The 25,740-nt window shown below is 36.1% G+C and overlaps 1 protein-coding gene and 1 non-coding gene across 3 annotated transcripts in view; both read left to right on the top strand.

The window, feature by feature from the left end:
* Nucleotides 1-25,740, top strand: part of LOC124596433 (COP1-interactive protein 1) — a 398,432-nt gene that overhangs the window by 167,257 nt on the left and 205,435 nt on the right. Inside the window, exons 4-6 of one of the 2 annotated variants that reach the window (XM_047135568.1) lie at nt 3,577-3,708; nt 5,629-5,777; nt 14,079-14,347. In XM_047135568.1, the coding sequence (XP_046991524.1) occupies nt 3,577-3,708; nt 5,629-5,777; nt 14,079-14,347 (550 nt within the window). The remainder of the gene's footprint in view (nt 1-3,576; nt 3,709-5,628; nt 5,778-14,078; nt 14,348-25,740) is intronic. The other variant, XM_047135569.1, reaches the window with a different exon arrangement.
* Trnat-ugu lies at nt 25,294-25,367 on the top strand. The gene has a single exon. It is a non-coding gene; the product is annotated as a tRNA-Thr (tRNA).

Below are 25,740 nucleotides of genomic sequence, written 5' to 3' on the forward strand. Positions count from 1 at the left end.
CATATTCACGGGAAGAAGGAACTGTGGTGCTTATCCATGTGGTGATATTGCCCCTTTTCTAGTATTATCTCTAATTTTTGTAGATTTATTTATCTTTCATGGTTTTCGTTTATTATGAAGAGTTGTTGGTGAGCTTTACTATTACATTAGCACATAACTAGTGAGTGGAAAGACTGAATACTTGCAAATGATGTAGAGCTGGTATTAGGCATTGAAATGGTTATTGGCCCAGAATAATGACTCTTTTTAACAGAAGTAAGATATTTCTGTTGTTTGAGGCTCTCCTGGCAAAGTAATCAAGAAGTTGTGTGCCTGCAGGATGGCACAGTCATGGAGGTGTATCAGGATCTCAGTTATGTCTTTCAGTATAATTACAGATAAACCTACCGGAATGACTTGACAGATGTCAATTCACTTTGAGCTTTGTAGAAATGGCAAAACACCTGGAAGCAGCATTTGCAGTAGCATTGAATTTTTATTCATATTAATTAGTTTATATCCTGAAATTATAAAAGAAACCTACCTAATTGGCAGATAAAACAGAAATCTAAACATGAATCACAAAGTAAAAAATAATGATGTAGGATGTAGAAATATCTTGTGGTTAAAGTTTAACACTTCTACTTAATTATTATCTACTTGTTGGTAACGTAATCCTCAAAACTTCAAAGACAGATGAACTGACTTATCAAAAGTGCATGTCATCTGTTGTTATCTAGAGTCATAAGTAGAAGGTTAAAACGAAATTTTTCTCCACATAACTGAAATATTCATAGATTGCCTGGATCTTCATGAAGTGTGTGGTTTACAGTGAAAGTGATCGGTTCCAGTTTTTAAACATTTATTCTTCCGTTCGTAATAACTGATTAAATCCATCATGACACATTGCCAAGAGGCCGAGTTGTACAGTATGTCTTCGTAAAACAACTGACTGGTTCACAAATCAAGAAACATACTTTTTCACAACTTTAAATCTTAGTGAAATAATATTCAAGGAACTAACACAGGTTACAGTTCGAGATATCAGCTCAAACTGCCCGACGCAGCAGCCTTGCTGCTTCCCTATTTATATATTCTAAATAATAGATGGTCACTTGGATCATTATTACTTAATAATGACAACGTATTTTTAATTGTATTTACAATTAAAAGTTCCAAAGCTAAGATGTTCTGATTACACAGAATAATACATCTAAAATTACATAATTGAATAATATGTGAAATTTATGATGTAAAAATGTTTTTAAATGTGAAAATTCCATCTAAATATGAGTACAATAATGAACTTCACAAAATTAATTAATACACACTAATTACACAACAACTCACATTCCTAACAATAATTGAAGCTAAGATGGTAAAACGAAACAGGTTTTGATTGACAGAATTTGTAACAGATGCCTAGAATTTTATAATTAGGTTTATATCTGGTTGCAACAATATGAGTTTAATTAAAAAAGTCATTAAGGCGGAATGTTCTTTACAGCTTTCATCCTAAATTTACGTTTTACAATATGTGCCTTCATTTGCAAGTGACAGAATAACTTCTTGAATGAGTAAACTACATTCGTAAAAGTCCAATGAATAATTACAGTTGGTGATTAATACCATATATTTTATTCCTACCATTTTCACTAATTCAAGTCTTTCCCATTACTACAATGAATGCCACAGTTTGTTAAAATACATCGTCGTTTGTTTTATTTTGTAATAGTGTCTGCTAATTAGCCTCAAATTTAGTGTCATTTTTATGAAATTCACGAATCACCACAATACTAATCATTTTAAAGTGAGGTATTGTACTACACGATGTCAGGGAATTGAAATTTTCATTAAGTCTTTGTATATTAGATATATTACAAAAGGCAGACTTTTTAATGGATTCAGCAGCAGCTGCTAAGCAAACTTTAATTGTACAGAACTGCTGAAATCCAAATCTGATGATCGGAAGTCACATACACTTCACACTTGTGATTGATAAAAGTTGGTAATCACACAAAGACATAAGTTAAAATTAGGGAAACTAGTCAGAACAAGATTAGACAAATATAATTTGTATAACACATAAATAAGCTATTCGCCCATCCAGTAGATTCATGCGAATTATGTTATTTGAGACACTTGCAGATTTCAGGAAATTCATCAAAATTATGTTTCACAACAAACAAAAATTTATCGATTGTATGCCATTGGTGATGATGAAATGATTCAAATTATGCATTTTGTTTCACCTGAGGCGTCCAGATTTTAAGCAGTTCCATTTGTCCAATGTGATCTCTCTTGCACACACTATAAAAGTTGGATACTGGGAAAAATGTTTGAGAATGCACATTTTTTAAAATATCAGTTCACATATTTAGCACATTATCCAATATTTTCTCCTCTAGCATTCCACAGATAAAAATTGTTACGTAGGTCTATGCTTCTTAAAATATAGGGGACATTGGAGTGCTTCACCATCTGTACTAATGGACTACATTATAAAATAAAATAAGTTACACAAAATTCACTTTCCGTGTAGAGGTTAGTAAACAGAAAAATTAACTTTCTTACATAATTGGAATGGTTGTCTTTCTTTCTCCCAAAGGCATATTTGTTTTACAAAGTATGTGTCCTGTTTCCCAAATATTGGTAAAACTGTTAAGTATGTGGATGTTATGGATGTGAGTGGTATTTTGTTATGTTTGTTTTGTTGATGAACATGATAATAGAGAGCTTGTGACCCCACTGCTTGCACCTATAATAGCACTTGACCCTAAAGTCTCCATTAATAGAGGAATTTGCCATCAACAGTGTCATATGTGCTTGCACCGTAATACACATAGATAGGTTTTGGATTCAATAGACAGCATTAATGCACCATCTGTTGGGCAAGAGGTGTAGATCACTGCTGATCTTCCCCTTACTGGCTGGATAATGACGTTGAAAACTCCTTCTACTACCATGATTCAAATTGGCCATATCTGGATTGAGTGCAACTACATTAGCAAGAATTACTCTCAGCTGATGGGACAGAGAAGAGACAACTGTAGAAGAATGAAGGAAGGATTATATTCAGTTTACTGTGACTTAAAGTTGATGTGATTCAAAGTATGCACGAAAGTCAATTGAAAATGGATGGAAAGTCAGAAACATTTTCTTCACTCTGCAGGGAGACAGGGATTGCAACAGACATGCAAAAACGGTGTTGTTCAATATATGTTTGGTCACTGCAAGTCATGGAACATGTGAAATATTAATAATGTTTGTATGTTGTATCTCACAGTATTCTTCCTTGATGTTTCAACCACTATCCATAAAAATCTCCTATCCATTGATGATTGTACAGAATCACACTTGTGAAATAATATGGATGGGATATAACAGGATGAATAAAATGTTTGACAGTGGAAGAGACCTGAAGAATTAAGTGATTATCTGAACAAAGATTGTATTTGAGGAGATTGGTAGCCCTAGTATTGTCGTCAGAGGAAGTTAGGCCTACCTCTGCTCTTTTTTTTTTTTCCAGTGTTACTGCATTTCCATAGGAATAAACATGTGCGCGAACAGCGATTGTGTGTTAATATAAAATTGCAGCTCTCGTGATGACAGTCGGAGCAGTACAGATAGTGGCCTGGGTAGCAGCAGCAGTAGCCGTAGCAGCTGGCTGTCTTCTTCCTCACAGTCCGAGGACTCTTCTAGCAGCAGTAGCAGTGGGTCCTCATCAAGGTGATGCTATACACAGACATCCACACTGTCAGCATTCTTAGATCAGTTGATATTCCTGCCTTTTATTTTGTAGTTTATGTCTTTCTGTGGTAGTCAGTACTGTGTTAAATTGAGCCCTGTAGTATCTAGCTGACGCTTTCTTATCTCACTTATATTTTGTATCTCGATACACAATCTCTCCTTAATTATAGGTAGATGATTGAACAGCCTGTATTCCTCAGTTTGAATGCTGTTTGTTTTTAGTTACCCCTGTAAGTTTTATACTAGTATTTAGTGAAACTGCCAGTATACTGTTCCCTTGTAGCTTCTTGAAAATACAGTAGTTCTCTTATTGCACATCAAAAGACACTGTAACAGTCAGTGTAGTTTATACTAAATGATAAAGTATGAGTAAAGACTCTGAAATTTCGCAATGAATTTTTCACTTTCTAATTCTGTGTGACATTTTCAGTTCAATTTATGTTTTCTTTGAATTATGTATCATTACTGCTTACATTTAAAAAATATACATCACTTATTATTTTCTGAAATGTGACGTGAGTGTCTATATGTCTTTTTAAAAAAGGATATTTTTTGAGTGAGTTGTGTATGTTCTGCATGCTATTCCTCTGTGTTAGCAGCTTTGATGTTTAAAATTTTGGTATTGTCTACTGTGTGACATTGTTATTAACAGTAATGTTTATTCTGTTTTGTTTACAGAGTTTGCTGGTTGTAAACTAACATTAATTCATTTATATAAGGTAACATCTGTTTTCAATACATTTCTGTTTATTGCCATTTGTTATCTTGTTTCAATGACAATACGCTTTTGTAAATTTTTAGTGTGTAAAACACAACAATTAATGTATATTTAGTAATGCTGCACTGTTTAAATGTTCGTTCTCCTGCCTTTGACAGTTTAGGTCAAGGATTAAGTTCAGAAATAGATGATGGTTTTATAACCTATACCTTTTTGCATACACATCATCCTGTCAAGACAATGCTGAAAATAGAAACCCTGAAAATTAATTGTCCAGTCATGTTTAATTGGACTTTAAGCACATTGTCTTGAACATAAAAGTGTGTCTCAAACTTCCATCATTTGTAGTTGTTTTAGTTTGTGGCAGTTGATGATAATTTAGTGAAAAAAGACAGTATGACTGGGGAAAGCTGATGAGAGTAGCACCATTACACTTTCCACCAGCAATGGTAGCTTATGTTGCTGTATCGAAGTCAGACTGCATAATATGACATGAATCTCGCACTTTATTCATATTATTGGGAGAGATGCTTCCATTCTTCCCTAATTTTGTTGTAGTACCAAATGATGAGCTATAAATTTGACATGCTTGTGATTTATGAAATCATTTATAGTCAGGAAAAATTTTATAACTGATAGCATATTCTTGTGTCAAAATTCATGTCGTAACAATTCTTCAGTCACATGCCTCTCACGTACACAAAGATACATTTACAGTATAAACTTGTACTTGTATATGAAGAGCAGTTGCATTGATGTTGTAGGAAGGGCAAGACATTTTTGAATGTAGCATTTGTTGCCCTCATTCATGGATGTCCATGTGCAGGAGGACTGGATGGGGGAGAAAGATTTGTGAGACAGCCAGGTACAAATTGTGATACTGGCAACAAATTTTCTCAGTTTCAAATTCACTTAGAAAAAGCTCTGGAACAGCAATATTTGAAACCGATGAGTGTAAATGAACTTCTTGTTGTTAACACATTACATTTATTTTCTGTATTCCTGGCTGTATGAGAATGTAAAAATTTCATGAGTAGGGTGTGTGACACTAGTTGTCATTTTTTCTGGCCATTTAAGCCATTTAAAGCAAAACATAATTCCCTTTCTTTTTTCCCCTCTCAATGCGCAACGTATGTATTTACAGAGATTGACCTACATGAATGGCTGGCAAAATATTTCAGATTTGGGACTTCGAGGCCTGCCTCCTCCTGGACATCAACACCAGATTTAGGAAATTTGAAAGATGACACAACAGCTGATATTGCAACATCATTCAGTTTCACATTACCTAGGCGGAAACCACAGCCTCAACCTCAAGATACTGGGCAAGGTATGCATTTCATAGTGATAGTTTATTAATTATTTTGCAGCTATATTTATAACATTTCATTGCATATGAAGCTACAAAATAAACATGTAACCATATAATAAAAGGGAAAAAGTTTACTTATTAAATAATAAGTTTCTCACAGTTGTTGACACACGTAGGGGAACCATATTTTATAAATCTATTACTGATTATGATTATCCCTACATCACAGTTGTATTTTGTTTTTGGATGACAGTTCATATTTTGGATGGAATGCATATTTATTTTCTTGTTAAGAGACTCATGCCCTTTGATCCAAATAACATAGTGAGAATAGAGTTTCATCATAGTTCCACAAATACTGAAGTTTCCATGTCAAAAGTTACTGTTTAGACTTCTCACACATTCTTTTGCACTTTCTTATGCAGCCGAGACTGAACAAAGGCCTCTTAATATTGTTTAAAATGGTAGGGCCACACCAGAAACTCAGTGCATGCATTAACATTTACAGTCAGTTGTATTTCCAAGTGACTTCACTGACAACAAGAACATTGTTTTCATTCTGTCATTTCAACTGAGTGTGCCCATTTAAGCCATCAGTTAATTATCTACTTGAATGTAGCATAGCCAACTGCGCAAATTATAACGAATACTAAAAATACAGAAAAGGAGAAAAATCAGGTTATTCAGTGTGGTTTTTTTTTTTTTTTTTTTTTTTTTTTTTTTTTTTTTTTTTTTTTTTTTTTTTTTTTTTTAGGGAGTGAGAAAAGTATTCAAAATTACATTGTGTGAAGTGAATATCTAAATGCCCTCTCAGTTCTGGAAAATACAATATTTTAACATTTATCAACTCCATCATCAAGGCAATTCTGATTACTCTTTCCTTACAACTTTGTATTCCCTGTGCTGAGACTTTGTACCTCTTTGTAGTTATTTTTTATAATTGTCAGAGATATAGCACATAACTCACACAAATAAATCTGTGACAATTTATGAAAAGGTTAGTTGTTACTCACCATACAGCGGAGATGCTGAGTTGCAGATACCGTATTTACTCAAATCTAAGCCGCACTCGAATCTAAGCCGCACCTGAAAAATGAGACTCGAAATCAGGGAAACAAAATTTTCCCGAATCTAAGCCGCACCTGAAAGTTGAGATTCGAAATTCAAGGGGAGAGAAAAGTTTTAGGCCGCACCACCAAATCAACAAAGGTGGTCCATTGTAATATGAGACACAATTTAGGTCCAATGAATGACGATACAGCTACAGTAGTTTGGTTCGAGTCATAAGCTTAGCAATTAAGCTTTACCAGGTAGCCATTGTCATGCGTCTGGCGCTCCGTCCGTTTTTATACGGGTACCCTTCCTTTTTCACGTGCTTTGTCTGGTTTGAATTGATTGCTTATTCTGATAATGAGTGTTTACGACCTGTCGTCGTTCGCTGCATGGCTAGCTTTTGTGCGCGCTACTGCCGCTTAAAATAAAAAAAAGAGAGTTATTGTCTCATTAGCGAAACAATGGAAAGAGACTGATATTTGTTGTTACTTCACTGCTGCTTTCTTTGATAATGATCAACAAGAACCAAATAATAGACTGCGTATGATAGAAGATGTTCTGAATGAGAGTTTAGTGAAAATTTTTCTCCGTTTGAAAATCTTTGCAGACACCTCTTTAGTACATTACATTCTGCATAGAAATTAGAGTCATCTTAGATTTAAAAATCTAGTCAATTGCCGTGCTTCATTTCTGATTGTATCACTATTAGGCAAAAGAATAATACGAATATAAACATGACATGATATGTATATTCTTCCGCATTTGCTGTTGTCTCACTCTAGTTTCGTAGTTTATTAGCCAGACAGGATATAAATGAGATAGCAGCAAACACGAAATAATACAAGGCAAAATGTTTATATTCATATTATTCTTATGGTGAAGAGAATACTGCATGTGATTCACAATTCATAAAAGTTCCTATTAGCAACCATCTCTTCTCACAGGTAGGAAAAAATTCAGAACGTAGAGTTGGCCATATTGACAAACATCCCAAACAGTCTTGCCAGTCGGATTTTCATAGTGCATTGAAATGCTGCTACATTCGAAGACGAACAATACGGAATTTGTATTTACTTTTGGATAATGTATTAAAATGCAGTGGTCGAAATCCGGGGCAGAGGAAAAAGCTCGTCTTCCACTTTTTTTTTTTTTTTTTTTTTTTTTTTTTTTTTTTTTTTCCCCCCCACATAGATGTTTTGGCGCCAGTATTTGTCTTTGTGTCTGCAAAGCATGCCTGTGTAGCGCTACATATATTTGACGGCAGTAGTTAGTTGTGGCGGCACCTACCAACATTTTTCAGAACTTCTGCTTACTTTGCACTCGATTCTAAGCCGCAGGGGGTTATTTGGATTACAAAAACCGGAGAAAAAGTGCGGCTTGGATTCGAGTAAATACGGTAGGCACAACAAAAAGGCTCTCAAACAAAACTTTCAGCCTTCATCAGAATAGACAAAACACACACACACAGACACACACACACACACACACACACACACACACACGATCATAGTCTCTGGCTGCCAAGGCCAGACTCATTATTCCATCTTGGATTTTCCATTGTTTGACAAATAAATCTGTGTTATCTGTACATAACAGAAAATAATCCATATATAATGTAACAAAAAATTATTTGTCAATATTTAATGTCATTTTAACCATGTGTAAAAAAACCTCTTATACATTTGCTCTGTATATAAGCTGCTCCTTCAGATACATTTTTCATTGGTGTGTATCTCTTTTTGTGCCGTACTTCTTTGTGGGAGATTTGGGGAGGGAGGGCATTTGTTCCTTTATTGTTCAATGGTGTCGCATGCTGTGAGTAATACTGCTATAAATTATGCTTCTCACTAAGTTGGCAGTGCAACAGAAAATGTTTTCTTGTTATCCTTAAAAAAGAAGAAAAAATAAACCATATGAAAATAAAATATCAGAAATTATTCAGACTGCAGTGAATGTGGACTGAGTGACCACATGTACCAACTGACCACAATCTGACAGAGCTGAAGCAAAATGAGAATTGACTTAATGCTGAGATTTTCGAGTAACAGGTGTCATGAAGAGTGAAACAAAACAAGTAATATGGGGGACACAGTATCAAATTTGAATATGTTGCTCACATATGGAAGTCTCTCTCTAGAACTCAGGTCATGTGAGAGACACCAAGTTATAGGCTACACAAGGAAAGAAATTCAGATTTCAGTCAGTGCACCCTATCTTGAATTTTATGTCCCTTCTCTTTCCTGTCTTTCTCCTTGATTAAAGGTGAAGCTGTGGCTGTGAAAGCTCAAAGCTCTGTCAGAATAATCATCCTACTGCATTAGTCACAACATTTTGGTTAAATAAGCGCAATTATTTAATCTAAGTGTGATTTATTTAATCAAACTGCAGTCTCAGCAAGATATGCAGTAAGATTTTTTAATTATTGAATGTAATAAATAGCCTTGAAATGTGTTAAACAAATTCCCTAAAACTTATAACATTTCCAAATATTGTTATCATGACTGCCATTTAGAGCTTGGATACAAACTCCTTCCTTTAAATGTGTGTAATCAGGTAATCTACAATTTAAACTCTAATATAATTTTTTTTAAAACATACATATAAATTTTACTTAAAGTGAATGATGCTGCTTATGATTTATCTGCATGAAATGCAATGTGCACTCACCCATGGTAACTGCCACAAATATTCTGTGTGTTCAGAGGTTAACATAGTCAAGAGATACATGAGTATCTGTAAAATTCATTCAATCTGTCAGTGTTAGACTGTGCAGACTGTAAGCATATTCAAAGAAGAGATGTGCAAGCAATTTTGTGTCTTGGATCTAATGGCTCTTTCTGTGCGAAAAGATTGGTATGTAAGTAAAAATGTGTCAGTATTGAGATTGTCATGAAATATTAAAGTGTGTAATAACTTTCAGTGCTATAATAACATTTTGGCTAACAAGAGTAATTTTTGTGATTGAGATCTTAATTGATGACCTTGCTTTCTAACATGTTTGTGTAGCTAACTGTAGCAGAACCAATGTTTGTAGAAATGTTGCACCAAACTGTAAGCCACTGGTTGCTTTTCTGTGTACCTAATGTGTATTTTTATTTCACTTTGAAACTTGTTGCTCAGATGTAAATAGTGGGCATTTTGCGGTATTTACTATAAACTTTTTTGGGATTTTTGGAATACAGCATAGGACAGTTGGAAACAGCTAGTAATGATATATACTATCAGACATTTATTCCTGGTCACATTAGTTTCATGTGTTGTGGTTGTGATGTGGTGTAATGCCATGTTATTGTCACTTTAAATATCCGATTGGAGTAATTTCAACAATGTAACTTCAAATATGTTCCATACAATTTTTCATTAGAGTTGACTAGGAATTATATTTGTGGCAGTGGCTTAGAGTTTTCTCATTTTAATGTTTCAGTGTATGTTTCCTGTACCACTATTTTGTGTTATGACTTGTAAGTTCTGATGACAGTAGCTTGTTGAATATTGGAACTGATGTAATTGTGTAGCACAATAATAATATTTAATGTAATATTATTTTGATCACCATCAAGATTTCCATTAATATATGTAGAGTAGATTCACAATTATTTTGTTGTTGTTACTTTTTTCACGTTTGATAAAACTCTCCTGACTATGAACAATTAATTTGTAATGAATAAATTTTCTGCTCACAGGTAGTTGTAGTACAACAAATTTTCCTTTGAATTACATAATTCCCTTGGCAATTAATTTTAACCTATTATGAAGTTTTGTAATTATGTCTTGTAGCATGATATGAAAATCAACCAGAAAGTGAGTTCTTGAAGTGCTTGGCATATATTCTGTTGGTGTATAGTTGTCAAACAAAATTTACCATATGAGTTGGTAACCAGCATTTACAGTTTCTTTCATTTATTATTGCTGTAGAGAACATGAAGAATTTCTTCAAATCAAAGACAGCAATCAAAAATCAAAACATACTACTCTACTCCCATGTACTGATTTAAAACTACTCCGAAAATACATAAATATTCATAAGAACATGGTTGTTGGAATATTTAAAATGGAAAAGTGAGTGTTTCATGGGAAAGTGATTTTACTTCAATACATGCAATTCAAATAGATGGAATAATTGAATGGAAAAGTGAGTGTTTCATGGGAAAGTGATTTTACTTCAATACATGCAATTCAAATAGATGGAATAATTGACACAAAAGAAGAATGTGAGAATTGTGAAGGAAAGAAGTTTTAAATGTTCCTTTTCTGGAGTGGCAAGGGCCAACATTGCTGTCCCTGCAAATCTGTCTGTTCTCCTTCCTGATGCAATTATGAGTCTTCTTTCTTCTCCTGCTCTGTTATAACAGTTTTGCAGGAGTGAGTTGTATTGACCTTGTTTGCTCTACATAGAAACTTCATCTGGAAAATTATATACAAATGCAAAGTGGATGAAGTAGATTCATGTTGAAAATGTATCCTCTCTTTTCAGCCAATTTCTTGCCTACTGTCTTCAGGTATGACATAAAAATCTATTGACCATTCGTATAATAAATAAATGGAAAAAATATCTTTTTCCACAGCTTTACACACTTTTGAACAATGTATGTATAATAGCCATAGAGTTTAATTTCTCTGTCAACACCAGTTTTATTTGTACTGTGATCAATGATGATGTCTGACTTTATGATTTTTCCTGTTATTTCTTCCTTGGGTCTCACAGGAATCGCTATGCCAGTAGCTTTATCTTTTGTGGAACTATTTTCCTTCTGAGTTTTACTTTGCTGTCAACAGGTGTTCTTTTCTTTTCGAAACAGTTGGCTTTTCTCCACCATTTTGAAGAGAGCTTGCATGTTTTCATTACTATTCCCACTCCAAGAACTTTATTTTCCCACAGCACATCCAAAAGTAACGAGCTGTTGTAGTAGTAAAGGTATAATCAATTCAGAGCTTGATATGAACATGACAGTAGTTTACTAAGCATGGTCCTATTGAAGATGGTATATCTTTATCTTCCTCCAAACTTTGAACTGACGTACCCAACCAGTTATAAGGGGACCTACTGTTTAATGTGGGCTCTGGACCAATTTGCAGCTTGAAATTTTTAATAGTAACAAACAGTGTCACACATGAAGGAAGTGATAAGTAACAGATAAGAGTCCTAGGACATTCTGGGTGATGATCCTAGACCATAGAATACATGGTTTAGTGCTTCACCACGTAGTGGCTATCCAACTGAATGATAATGTCATTTGTGAACATAAAAATACTTGTAAAATAATCTCTCTAAAAGTCCCTAGATACTAAATTCAACAATCTCTGCTGGGCATGTACACACATCACTGTTTAGCATTATCCTGTTGCTGAATCACACAGAGCACACACTTTCATACTATATTTGTTTTTTCATATGTGTGCTAAAACCAATGCTGCCATGAAAAGAACATATTGTCTTAAATATTGTAGGATTCATGTTAGGTCGAAAACTGCTTTTACATTTACTTATGAAGAAATCAAAGAAAGGACCACCTTATGAATTGGGTCACAGTGAAACATGTGCCATTGTTATTTAGATGTAACATGGACAATGTAGCACCAAACTTATCATGACTCTATACTTTACTCACAAATGCTGGAAGGAAAAACAAGTCTGTTGACCAAGAATCTTCGAATTTTGCCAATTACTTAAGCAAAATAACATTGAAAATCTAGTACATTTTGTGTAAGTACCACTCATTCCATGTATAGTTTTTTTTGTTTTCTTTTTTAGATTGTCTTTACATTTTATTATAGCAATTGTATCACCAGGGTGTCAGTTTGTTCCTTCCTTAAGTTTCAGATCATGCAGCCTTAAAGAGGCGATGAAAATAGTCAAACTCCTCTGACATCTGAAAAATGGGAGGTTGCACTCATGGCACTCATGGCATCTCCAATCTATCTTGCTCACTTGTGTGCGCATGACCAGGTACTTCAGATGGTGACTAAAGATCTGTACTGTTGTCTGAATAGAGAGATAATGCTCACATCAGTACACAGGAGATACAGATGGAAGCACTGGTCACAATACAAAATGCAGGAATGAACTACTTGCTTCATAGACAACCAAAATGCAAACATACCTGAATCATAATTATAGATTCATGTGGAAAGTATGAATCTTCTCATTCTGTGTGTTGTATTTCTAACTGGAGACTTATGTATAATGTATCCATTATTTTCACTTCTGCCAGCTACACACCATTTCAATCCATTTGATGTATGAGTATTGTGCTGTAAATGTCAAGTTTGTCATGTAGTTTGCTACCGATGTCCTGAGGTTTGTTTCAATATTCAGTTGCTGATTGTCTTAAGAGTGTCAGTTCCAACATTCTTTAGCTTCCCAAAAACACTGCCCACATGATCTTCCATGTCCCCATTGACAACAGTGAGGACACAGTGGCATTTGGTTTCAGGGGAGGGTGTTGTTGTCATATATTCCTTACCTGGTGATTATTTGGCCAAAGAATTCATCTCCTTCAGTTCATATCAGATCAAGATACACACTGAAACTGCAGGTTTTATTCTTTTATCTAAAGTAACAGCAGCCATTGAGTACAGATATTTGAGTACTTGGCCACACAATTCTCACTGGTTCGCATAATATAGATGTAGATGTAAAATCTGAGAACAACAGTGTCATGCAAAATTGTTTGAAATGTCTGGGAACTGGAATGTAATATTGTAATTGTAAAATATCAGTTTCCATTAATCACTTATCATCCTCTTCTTCAAATGGGTCTGTCACTTTTGATGACCACATGCTTTAGTCTTCACTGTGAATATCACTCATCTTGAATTTTATGTTAGCAACCACTTCAAGAACCAATAATTCAGATATTGCTTTTTTCATATTACGTCTTAATCTTGCAGACTTGATTGTGGATATCTGCTACTGTCATATTCTGTTCACAAATAAAATAAATCATTCCCCAAGTATCACATGTGGCACCTGTTGCAACTCATACGCAGCTCACCTAATCTGTATGGCATATATCTGTAGCTGAAACAGTTGCCTTTGTGTCCCACATCCAGAGAATTACAATCAGCTGATAATGTTTCCATGATTCACCAATATGACTTACTTTCTGGATGACCTGTCATATAATTCCTGATTTTCATATTGTAGTTTGAAAAATTTTTACCCTAAAATAACATAAGTAGTAACGCAGTAGACACATATGTAGGGAAGAGGATGTTCATTGATCCTTTATTTCTGGGAGACAAAATTGCATCTGCTCATGACAGATCGAGCATCATCAGCAGCATCGGCCACTTATTACTTTCGTCGGCACACTAGTGACCTGTCACATTTATTAGACCTGAGTAATCACAGCAGCAGTCCAGCTCCATCTGAACCTGTCAAGCAGCAGAAGCCTACTCCATCCCCATCCAGAGTCCAGCAGAATGAAGAGCGGGAAAACATTAATAAACAGAGGAGACTGAAGATACAGTCACTGAAAGAGGTCCACTCTGTAGATGCACCAACAAATCCAGAAGTGGAATTCATTATACAGGTACAGTGATATCTATTCATACATACATACATACATACATACAGTAATCCTTGTTCCATAGATCATGAATATGATATTTTGTAATGATGTGGAACATGTCACTTTAACGTAAGTTTTCTTTGCATAAAATAATTAATTAATAATTTTTTTTACAGTTACTACTTCATATCCAAGAATTTATCTATTGAATAGAAGGACTTGTCATTTAGAAATTCTTTTAATTTGCTTTTAAATGTTGGTTGGCTATCTGTCAGACTTTTCATACTATTTGGCAAATGACCAAAGATTTTTCTCGCATTGTATCTCACCCCTTTCTGTACCAAAGTGAGCTTTAATCCAGAATAATGAAGATCATCCATTCTTCTAGTGTTGTAGCTATGCACTTCGCTGTTATTTTTGATTTGGGTGGTTTATTAATGACAAATTTCATAAGTGAATATATGTATTGTGAAGGTACTGTGAATATTCCAAATTCCTTAAATAAATGTCTGTGAGGTGATCTTCGATGGGCTCCAGCTATTATTCTGATTACAAGCTTTTGTGCAATGAATACTTTCTCTCTTAATGATGAATTGCCCCAAAATATGATGCCATATGGAAGCAGTGAATGAAAATAGTCATAGTAGGCTAATTTACTGATGTGTTCATCACCAACATTTGGAATAACCCTAATAGCATTAGTAGCTGAATCTAACTGTTACAGCAGATCATCAATGTGCTTCTTCCAATTCAATTTCTCATCAATGCACACACCCAGAAATTTTGAGTATTCTGATTAGCAAAAGATTTCTGTTCATAGTCTATATTTATCAATGGTGTTATAATGTACAGAATTGTATAAACTGTGTTTTCTCAAAATTTCTGAAGTACATTATTTGCGAGTTCCTCAGCTGATTCTTGCTTGTTGGTGTGGTTGCTATACTTGTATCATCAGCAAAAAGAAATAGCTTTGCATCTTCATGAATATAGAGTGGCAAGTCATTAATATTTATTAAGAAGAATAAGGGACCAAAGAATTAACCCTGTGGGACACCATTCATGATACCTCCCCAGTTAGAGGACTCTGCTGGTTTTTGCTGAGTATCTTTACTGTTAATTTCAACCTTCTGGATTCTTCCTGTTAAGTATGGATTAAACCATTTATGCACTGCCCCACTCATACCACAATACTTAAGCTTATCTAGAAGAATTTCACAATTCACACAATCAAAAACCTTGGAGAGATCACAAAATATCCCAATGGGTGATATTCAGTTATACAATGCATTTAATGTTTGATCGGTGAAAGCATATATAACATTTTCTGTTGAAAAGCATCATTTTTACGAATATGTGATGGTACTCTTGAATACATTACTTTTTCAAGAATTTTGGATAAAGCTGTCAGAAGTGAGATTGGGCAGTAGTTGTTAGCATCAGATCTATCCCCTTTTTTATTCAATGGTTTAAACACAGCGTATTTCAGTCTGTCTGGAAAAATGCTCTTTGTCAGTGAGCTACTACATATGTGGCTGAGAATCCTACTTATTTGTTGGGGACAAGCTTTTAGTACTCTGTTGGAAATGCCATCAATCCCATGTGAGTTTTTTCTTATGAGTGAATTTATTATTTTCCTAATTTAAGTAGGGGAGGTGGATCGAATTTCAGTTTTATCAAATTGCATAGGTACTGCCTCTTCCATATACTGCCTTGCATTTTCTAATGAATGGGTGGACCCTATTTTCTCTACAATGAGTATTAAAAATGTTTTCTACTTCTGACTTCTTGTTAACAAACTTTTCATTGTGTTTGATAGAAATACAGTCTTCTTGTGCTCTCGGTTGCCCTGTTTCCCTTTTAACAATATTCCAAATTGTTTTAATTTTATTGTCAGATGTGCTAGTCTCAGACATAATGCACATACTTCTAGACTTTTTAATAACTTTTCTTAATACAGTGCAGTAGTTTTTATAATGTTTCACTGTCTCGGGATCATTACTTGTGCTAGCTATAAGATACATTTCCCTTTTTTGTTTACAAGATATTTTTATCCCTGTAGTGAGCCATGGCTTTTTACATGGTTTCTTACAATTATATTTCACTGTTTTTTTAGGGAATCTGTTTTCAAATATACTCACAAAGGTATCATGAAATAGGTTAAATTTTAAATTAGCACCATGTTCCCTGTACATCTCATCCCAGTCTAACTGTTGCAAGCTTTCCCTAAAATTTTGAACTGTTACCTGAACGCACTATTTTGGAGGACTGTTTTGCGTTACTCTATGGAGCTATTTCATATGCTGTAACTAGCTGTGCATCACAATCAGATAGACCATTCTTAACAGGAAAAGTTTTTATTTGATTACATTTGTCTTGGTCTGTGAAAACATTATCTATAAGTGTGCTGCTTTCCTGTACCACCCGAGTAGGAAAATCAATAACTGATGCCAAATTGAAAGAATGAAGTAATACTTCAGTGTCAAGCTTTCTATCGAACTCTTTCAGAAAATCTACATTGAAATCCCCACAAACAATAATTTGCTTTCCTCTGTCTGATAGGTAGCACAACAAAGATTCCAAGTTTTTCAAAAATAGTCGAAAATTTCCCAATGTGGACCAAAAGATTATAAAAGTGCCATTGTTTAGTTTCATCTCACATGCACATTCTTCTATATGTTACTCTATGCAAAATTTTGTAGTTTCCAAATTTTTCTCACTGTGACAGATTTTAACATATATGGCACATTAATAGCAATGTGTATCACACCTCACCTAGAATAGAATTAAGTTTAAAGTAGAATAAAAATAATACTATATATATATATATATATATAAAAACAAAGATGAGGTGACTTACCGAACAAAAGTGCTGGCAGGTCGATAGACACACAAACAAACACAAACATACACACAAAATTCAAGCTTTCGCAACAAACTGTTGCCTCATCAGGAAAGAGGGAAGGAGAGGGGAAGACGAAAGGAAGTGGGTTTTAAGGGAGAGGGTAAGGAGTCATTCCAATCCCGGGAGCGGAAAGACTTACCTTAGGGGGAAAAAAGGACAGGTATACACTCGCACACACGCACATATCCATCCACACATACAGTGTCTGTATGTGTGGATGGATATGTGCGTGTGTGCGAGTGTATACCTGTCCTTTTTTCCCCCTAAGGTAAGTCTTTCCGCTCCCGGGATTGGAATGACTCCTTACCCTCTCCCTTAAAACCCACTTCCTTTCGTCTTCCCCTCTCCTTCCCTCTTTCCTGATGAGGCAACAGTTTGTTGCGAAAGCTTGAATTTTGTGTGTATGTTTGTGTTTGTTTGTGTGTCTATCGACCTGCCAGCGCTTTTGTTCGGTAAGTCACCTCATCTTTGTTTTTAGATATAATTTTTCCCACGTGGAATGTTTCCTTCCATTACACACACACACACACACACATATATATATATATATATATATGGTTATAATAGAGGGAAACATTCCACGTAGGAAATATATATCTAAAAACAAAGATAATGTGACTTACCAAATGAAAGTGCTGGCAGGTCGACAGACACACAAACAAACACAAACATACACACTTCCTTTCGTCTTTCCCTCTCCTTCCCTCTTTCCTGATGAGGCAACAGTTTGTTGCGAAAGCTGAATTTTGTGTGTATGTTTGTGTTTGTTTGTGTGTCTGTCGACCTGCCAGCACTTTCATTTGGTAAGTCACATCATATATATATATATATATATATATATATATATATATATATGTAATTGAATATTATAGAGGGAAACATTCCACGTGGGAAAACATATCTAAAAACACAGATGATGTGACTTACCGAACGAAAGTGCTGGCAGGTCGATAGACACACAAACATACACACAAAAGTTGAAGATGTATACACACTTGTGTCTTGGTATCTGCGGATGGGTATGTGTGTGTGTGTGTGTGCGAGTGTATACCTGTCCTTTTTTCCCCTTAGGTAAGTCTTTCCGCTCCCGGGATTGGAATGACTCCTTACCCTCTCCCTTAAAACCCACATCCTTTCGTCTTTCCCTCTCCTTCCCTCTTTCCTGATGAGGCAACAGTTTGTTGCGAAAGCTTGAATTTTGTGTGTATACATCTTCAACTTTTGTGTGTACGTTTGTGTTTGTTTGTGTGTCTATCGACCTGCCAGCACTTTCGTTTGGTAAGTCACATCATCTGTATCATCTGTGTTTTATATATATATATATATATATATATATATATATATATATATATATATATATATATATATAATAGAGGGAAACATTCCACATGGGAAAAATTACATATAAAAATAAAGATGAGGTGACTTACCGAACGAAATTTGCTGGCAGGTCGATAGACACACAAACAAACACAAACATACACACAAAATTCTAGCTTTCGCAACCAACGGTTGCCTCATCAGGAAAGAGGGAAGGAGAGGGGAAGATGAAAGGATGTGGGTTTTAAGGGAGAGGGTAAGGAGTCATTCCAATCCCGGGAGCGGAAAGACTTACCTTAGGGGGAAAAAAGGACAGGTATACACTCGCACACACACACATATCCATCCACACATACAGACACAGGCAGACATATTTAAAGACAAAGAGTTTGGGCAGAGATGTCAGTCGAGGTGGAAGTGTAGAGGCAAAGAAGTTGTTGAAAGACAGGTGAGGTATGAGTGGCGGCAACTTGAAATTAGCGGAGATTGAGGCCTGGTGGATAACGAGAAGAGAGGATATACTGAAGGGCAAGTTCCCATCTCCGGAGTTCAGATAGATTGGTGTTGGTGGGGAGTATCCAGATAACCCGGACGGTGTAACACTGTGCCAAGATGTGCTGGCTGTGCACCAAGGCATGTTTAGCCACAGGGTGATCCTCATTACCAACAAACACTGTCTGCCTGTGTCCATTCATGCGAATGGACAGTTTGTTGCTGGTCATTCCCACAAAGAATGCATCACAGTGTAGGCAGGTCAGTTGGTAAATCACGTGGGTGCTTTCACACGTGGCTCTGCCTTTGATCGTGTACACCTTCCGGGTTACAGGACTGGAGTAGGTGGTGGTGGGATGGTGCATGGGACAGGTTTTGCATCGGGGGCGGTTACGAGGATAGGAGCCAGAGGGTAGGGAAGGTTTGTTTGGGGATTTCATAGGGATGAACTAACAGGTTACGAAGGTTAGGTGGACGGCGGAAAGACACTCTTGGTGGAGTGGGGAGGATTTCATGAAGGATGGATCTCATTTCAGGGCAGGATTTGAGGAAGTCGTATCCCTGCTGGAGAGCCACATTCAGAGTCTGGTCCAGTCCCAGAAAGTATCCTGTCACAAGTGGGGCACTTTTGTGGTTCTTCTGTGGGGGATTCTGGGTTTGAGGGGATGAGGAAGTGGCTCTGGTTATTTGCTTCTGTACCAGGTCTGGAGGGTAGTTGCGGGATGCGAAAGCTGTTGTCAGGTTGTTGGTGTAATGATTCAGGGATTCCGGACTGGAGCAGATTCGTTTGGCACGAAGACCTAGGCTGTAGGGAAGGGACCGTTTGATGTGGAATGGGTGGCAGCTGTCATAATGGAGGTACTGTTGCTTGTTGGTGGGTTTGATGTGGACGGACGTGTGAAGTTGACCATTGGACAGGTGGAGGTCAACGTCAAGGAAAGTGGCATGGGATTTGGAGTAGGACCAGGTGAATCTGATGGAACCAAAGGAGTTGAGGTTGGAGAGGAAATTCTGGAGTTCTTCTTCACTGTGAGTCCAGATCATGAAGATGTCATCAATAAATCTGTACCAAACTTTGGGTTGGCAGACCTGGGTAACCAAGAAGGCTTCCTCTAAGTGACCCATGAATAGGTTGGCGTACGAGGGGGCCATCCTGGTACCCATGGCTGTTCCCTTTAATTGTTGGTATGTCTGGCCTTCAAAAGTGAAGAAGTTGTGGGTCAGGATGAAGCTGGCTAAGGTAATGAGGAAAGAGGTTTTAGGTAGGGTGGTAGGTGATCGGCGTGAAAGGAAATGCTCCATCGCAGCGAGGCCCTGGACATGCGGAATATTTGTGTATAAGGAAGTGGCATCAATGGTTACAAGGATGGTTTCTGGGGGTAACAGATTGGGTAAGGATTCCAGGCGTTCAAGGAAGTGGTTGGTGTCTTTGATGAAGGATGGGAGACTGCATGTAATGGGTTGAAGGTGTTGATCTATGTAGGCAGAGATACGTTCTGTGGGGGCTTGGTAACCAGCTACAATGGGGCGGCCGGGATGATTGGGTTTGTGGATTTTAGGAAGAAGGTAGAAGGTAGGGGTGCGGGGTGTTGGAGGGGTCAGGAGGTTGATGGAGTCAGGTGAAAGGTTTTGCAGGGGGCCTAAGGTTCTGAGGATTCCTTGAAGCTCCACCTGGACATCGGGAATGGGGTTACCTTGGCAAACTTTGTATGTGTATTTGGGATATGTGTGTGTGTGCGAGTGTATACCCGTCCTTTTTTCCCCCTAAGGTAAGTCTTTCTACTCCCGGGATTGGAATGACTCCTAACCCTCTCCCTTAAAACCCACTTCCTTTCGTCTTTCCCTCTCCTTCCCTCTTTCCTGATGAGGCAACAGTTTGTTGCGAAAGCTTGAATTTTGTGTGTATGTTTGTGGTTGTTTGTGTGTCTGTCGACCTGCCAGCACTTTCATTTGGTAAGTCACATCATCTTACATACGTGGAATGTTTCCCTCTATATATATATATATATATATATATATATATATATATATATATGTGTGGATGGATATGTGCGTGTGTGCGAGTGTATACCTGTCCTTTTTTCCCCCTAAGGTAAGTCTTTCCGCTCCCGGGATTGGAATGACTCCTTACCCTCTCCCTTAAAACCCACTTCCTTTCGTCTTTCCCTCTCCTTCCCTCTTTCCTGATGAGGCAACAGTTTGTTGCGAAAGCTTGAATTTTGTGTGTATGTTTGTGTGTCTATCGACCTGCCAGCGCTTTCGTTCAGTAAGTCACCTCATCTTTGTTTTTATATATAATTTTTCCCACGTGGAATGTTTCCTTCTATGAAGATGGTATCTGTTCTTTCGGATATTTATTTATTTATTTATTTATTTATTTATTCTTTGCCCATGGACTACAGCTGAAAATCCAGCTGAGAGTATTGGGTGTGTCATACAATAGCCTATTAACATCAAACTTGATTTCAATATATATATAAATGAAACAAATGATTAAACAGAAATAGTCCATAATCATACAAAGGTTTTACATGTTTCACATTATATGTACACACAAATCAAAAAAACATACAGAAATGATAATTTTTACAGGTACATTTCAGTAATGATATATTTAAACACATCTTAGTATTCACTCAAACTGTATATACATTTCTCTGTGAGATATAGTTTCAAATGATTTTTAAAACATTTTAGAACTGTTTCTTTTTTAATGATTTTGGGGAGTTTATTAAAAAACCTTTTGCCTGCTTCTTCTGGGGCAGTCATAGACAGTTTTAGATTTCTGTTTATCATGTAGTAATTTTCATTTCCTCTTGTACCGTGTTTGTGTACATCTTTATTTAGGAGGTGTTTATCACTTGACCTTACCACCATTATGCTTTGGTATATATACAGTGAATATACTGTCATAATATTATAGTGTACAAAAGCTTGCCTACAGGTCTGTCTTGGTGGTATTTTTGCAATGCATCTCACTGCCCTTTTCTGAATTGTGAATATTCTTTTTAGGTAGCCAGCTTGTGCATTTCCCCATATATGAACCGAATAAGACAAATGTGGGAAGACAAGTCCATAATACATTGATCTGAGGACTTTATAATCCACAGTCTTAGCTGTTTTATGCATGATGAAGATCTGTTTGTTTATCTTTTTACACAGTGCATCTATGTGCTCCCCCCATGCCAAATGTTTGTCTATTATAGTTCCTAGAAAATTTGTGCTGGTTACTTCTTTAATAGTGTTTCCATTTATATTAACATTTATATTATAATTTTCACTATGCTTGGTCTGAAATACTACATTCATTGTTTTAGACTGATTCATAAACAGGTTGTTTTGTGTTAAATATTTATTTGCATTTTCAATAGTCAGGAGTGCTTCCTTCTCAAGCTCCTCCTTTGTGTCAGCTGTGCAAATGATTGTTGTGTCATCAGCATACATTATAAGTTTCTGATTTATATAGTTAGGGAAGTCATTTACGTAGAGTATAAATAGTATTGGCCCAAGCACAGACCCTTGCGGCACACCGTGTTTAACTGTTTGTAATTCTGATATGTAGTTTGTTATGTTTCCCCCACTAGTATGTCTAATTTCTGTACATTGTTTCCTATTTGTAATGTATGATTTAAGTATGTCATAGCATTTTCCTCTAATTCCATACTGATATAATTTCATCATTAATTTTGAGTGGTTCACACAATCAAATGCCTTAGATAGGTCCATAAAAATCCCGCAAGTCTTTTGTTGCCTGTCAAGTAAATTAAGAATGTGCTCAATTATATCTGTTGATGCTGTTTTTGTTGACTTCCCTTCTCTGAAACCATGTTGTGATGAATGCAGTATACTGTACTTTGTTATAAAACTTACAATTCTATTCTTTATTATCATTTCATAGATTTTAGCAAATGTTGAGATCAATGATATTGGCCTGTAATTTCCTAATTCATCCCTGTTCCCTTTCTTAAATATTGGCTTCACTTTACTTACTTTCAGTGAATCTGGAAATATACCTTCTTCTATCGCAGCATTCAGCATGTGTGTCAATGGTTTTAATATACATTCTCTGCATTCCTTTATGAGATGTGATGTGACACCATCCAAGCCAGAAGAATGTTTAATTTTAAGTTGTTTTATTAGGTTTGACACTTCTGCATCTGTTGTAGGTATGAAAACCATAGTATGATTTGTATGTGGGGGGTTTAACAATTTACTTACTGCATTTGTTTTATTTTGACTTATTAATTCGTCTGCTACAGTAATATAATATCTGTTAAAAGTATTGGCTACTTCTAGAGGGTTTGCGTTGCTTTTCCCACTCATCAGTGGGCAGATGTCCTCTGCCCGATTTGTTACTTTTCCTCTCTCTCCATTAATGAACGACCATAAACCTTTTGAGTAGTTCTTTCCCTTATCTATAGACATCCTGATGAATGATGCTTTAGTTTCTCTGATAAAACTACAGTACTCTTTCTTTTTTATTTTATACAATGTGTTGTAGGCCTCATTATTTTTTTGTTTGGAGAGGTCATAATACACTCTCAGATTATTTCTGGCATGGATTACTTCTCCAGTCACCCAGCTTTTCTTTTTTTGTTGCTGTTTGACAAGCCTTTTACTAACAGGACATGTAACATCATAATAATAATTGAATAAAGAATAAAACTGGTTCCATTTGGTGTTTGCATCTTTAGCTGCATATATTGTTTCCCAGTTTTCTGCCTCTAACATCTTTTTTAGCAGATTTATGTTATGTGGGTAGTTCTGTCTTCTCATCTCCCATATCTTCTGCACTGAATCACTAGTCTTTATATTTATGTCTATCATGATTGCAAAATGGTCTGCTAATGTGGAGTTTATTACCTGTGTGTCACAATAGCATGTAGGAATATTTGTTATTACATGATCAATAATAGTTTCACTATGCTTTGTTACTCTGGTTGGTTTATCTATTTTTATTTTTAGATTGTATATGCACAATAAGTCCAGTAGGGTCTTAGTATTGTCTGTATTTTTACTCGTGTCTATGTTCAGATCTCCTATAATGATCAAATAAGCATATGTTTTTGAGAGGTGTTGGATTATATCTTCCAGCTGTTCAAAGAAGGTTTTAATTATACCATTTGGTGATCGATACAAACCTAATACACAACATAAATTCCCAGCAATTTTAGTTTCCAGTGCTGTAGCTTCAAAGCTCAATTCTATAGCATATTTTGTTATATTTATGGCTTTAGTTGATTTATAGTTAGAAAAAATAGCAACCCCACCACCTTTATAGGAAGTTCTGCAAAAACTGGCTACTTTCACATAATTCTTCAAGTTGTACATTCCTATGTGATTTTCTTTTAGCCCATGTTCTGTAACTACTAGAATGTTTGGCCTATACTCCTGTAATATTACCTCTAGTTCCTCTGTTTTATTGTTTATGTATTGAACATTTTGGTGAAGTATTCTAACAGTTGGCTTTAAATGTAATAGTTCCCCTTCCTGTAATATACTAAGCAGTTCACTTGCTCCCTTTGCTTCTGGTACTATGCAGTGATTTTTTTCAGTTTGTGTCATTAAACCTGGAACGTATCTTTGTCCGGTGTTTATATTCCTCTCACTATTGTCACACTGGTATTTAAAATGGACAGTTTTACTTACATCTTTTTCCATGTTCTCTTTCTGCTTACTCGGTACCATAAAAAATTCTCACTTAGTGTAGCAGATCTCCTAGTTCTCAGGCATCTGTCTTGATTGGAAGCTGCTTCTGCTGTTGATCTCCCAGGCCTCAGGCACCTCTTCTGTGTGGTTGCTGTTGCTGGTGGCTCCTGTGCTCGCCGACTTGGTGACTGCTATTCTTCGTTAGCTGCTGCAGCTAATGACCTTCGTATGTTTTCCTCACATGCATTTTCATTGCCTTGAGGTAGTATTTTGGGGTCTGCTGTTCTGGATGCTGCTGCTGATGACGACAGCTCTGCTGATGATTGTGGTGATTCTGTCCGAAAGATCTTTTGGATATGTCCGAAAGAACAGATACCATCTTCATATATATATATAGTTAAGGCTCACTGGCCATTTGACCATCTTCTTCTGTGCGGATGCACAAACAGTGCCCAAACTCTTACGGGAAGCAGCAGTAAAGCTGCGAGTAAAGAATATGATGCGCAGGGGCACTATGAATATAGTGCGGGACAATAAGTTGCAAATATGGGTCTCACGGGAGGCATGCCAGAGATAAGTCCCTGCAGTTGCACTATCCTCTGTGTCCTCGGTGGCTCAGATGGGTAGAGTGCCTGCCTTGTAAGCAGGCGATGCTGGGTTCGAGTCCCGGTCGGGGCACACATTTTCTGCTGTCCCCATTGACTTATATCAACGCCTGTATGCAGCTAAGGGTATTCATTTCATTGTAAATACAATAATTACTAGCACATTGATATTAATGATAAATAGTGATTTTTTATTCCAAATCTGACGTCTTGCTCATTTCATTCCATATTACTTATGCATTAGTGTCTGACAGTATCCTACTACTATATATAAATATATGTTGGAAAGTGCTCATAACTTACAACTTAATGTAATCTAAATTTAAATAATGTAATGATAGCAAGTAAAAATAGCAGGTGATATGATGACATGAAACTGGTTAATGGACCTTAAACATTCTCAGCAACAGAAATTTCCTCTCATTTACTTTTTCCATTATTTGTTC

This window comes from Schistocerca americana, chromosome 2, assembly GCF_021461395.2.
Source record: "Schistocerca americana isolate TAMUIC-IGC-003095 chromosome 2, iqSchAmer2.1, whole genome shotgun sequence".
NCBI classification, from domain to species: Eukaryota; Metazoa; Arthropoda; class Insecta; order Orthoptera; family Acrididae; genus Schistocerca; species Schistocerca americana.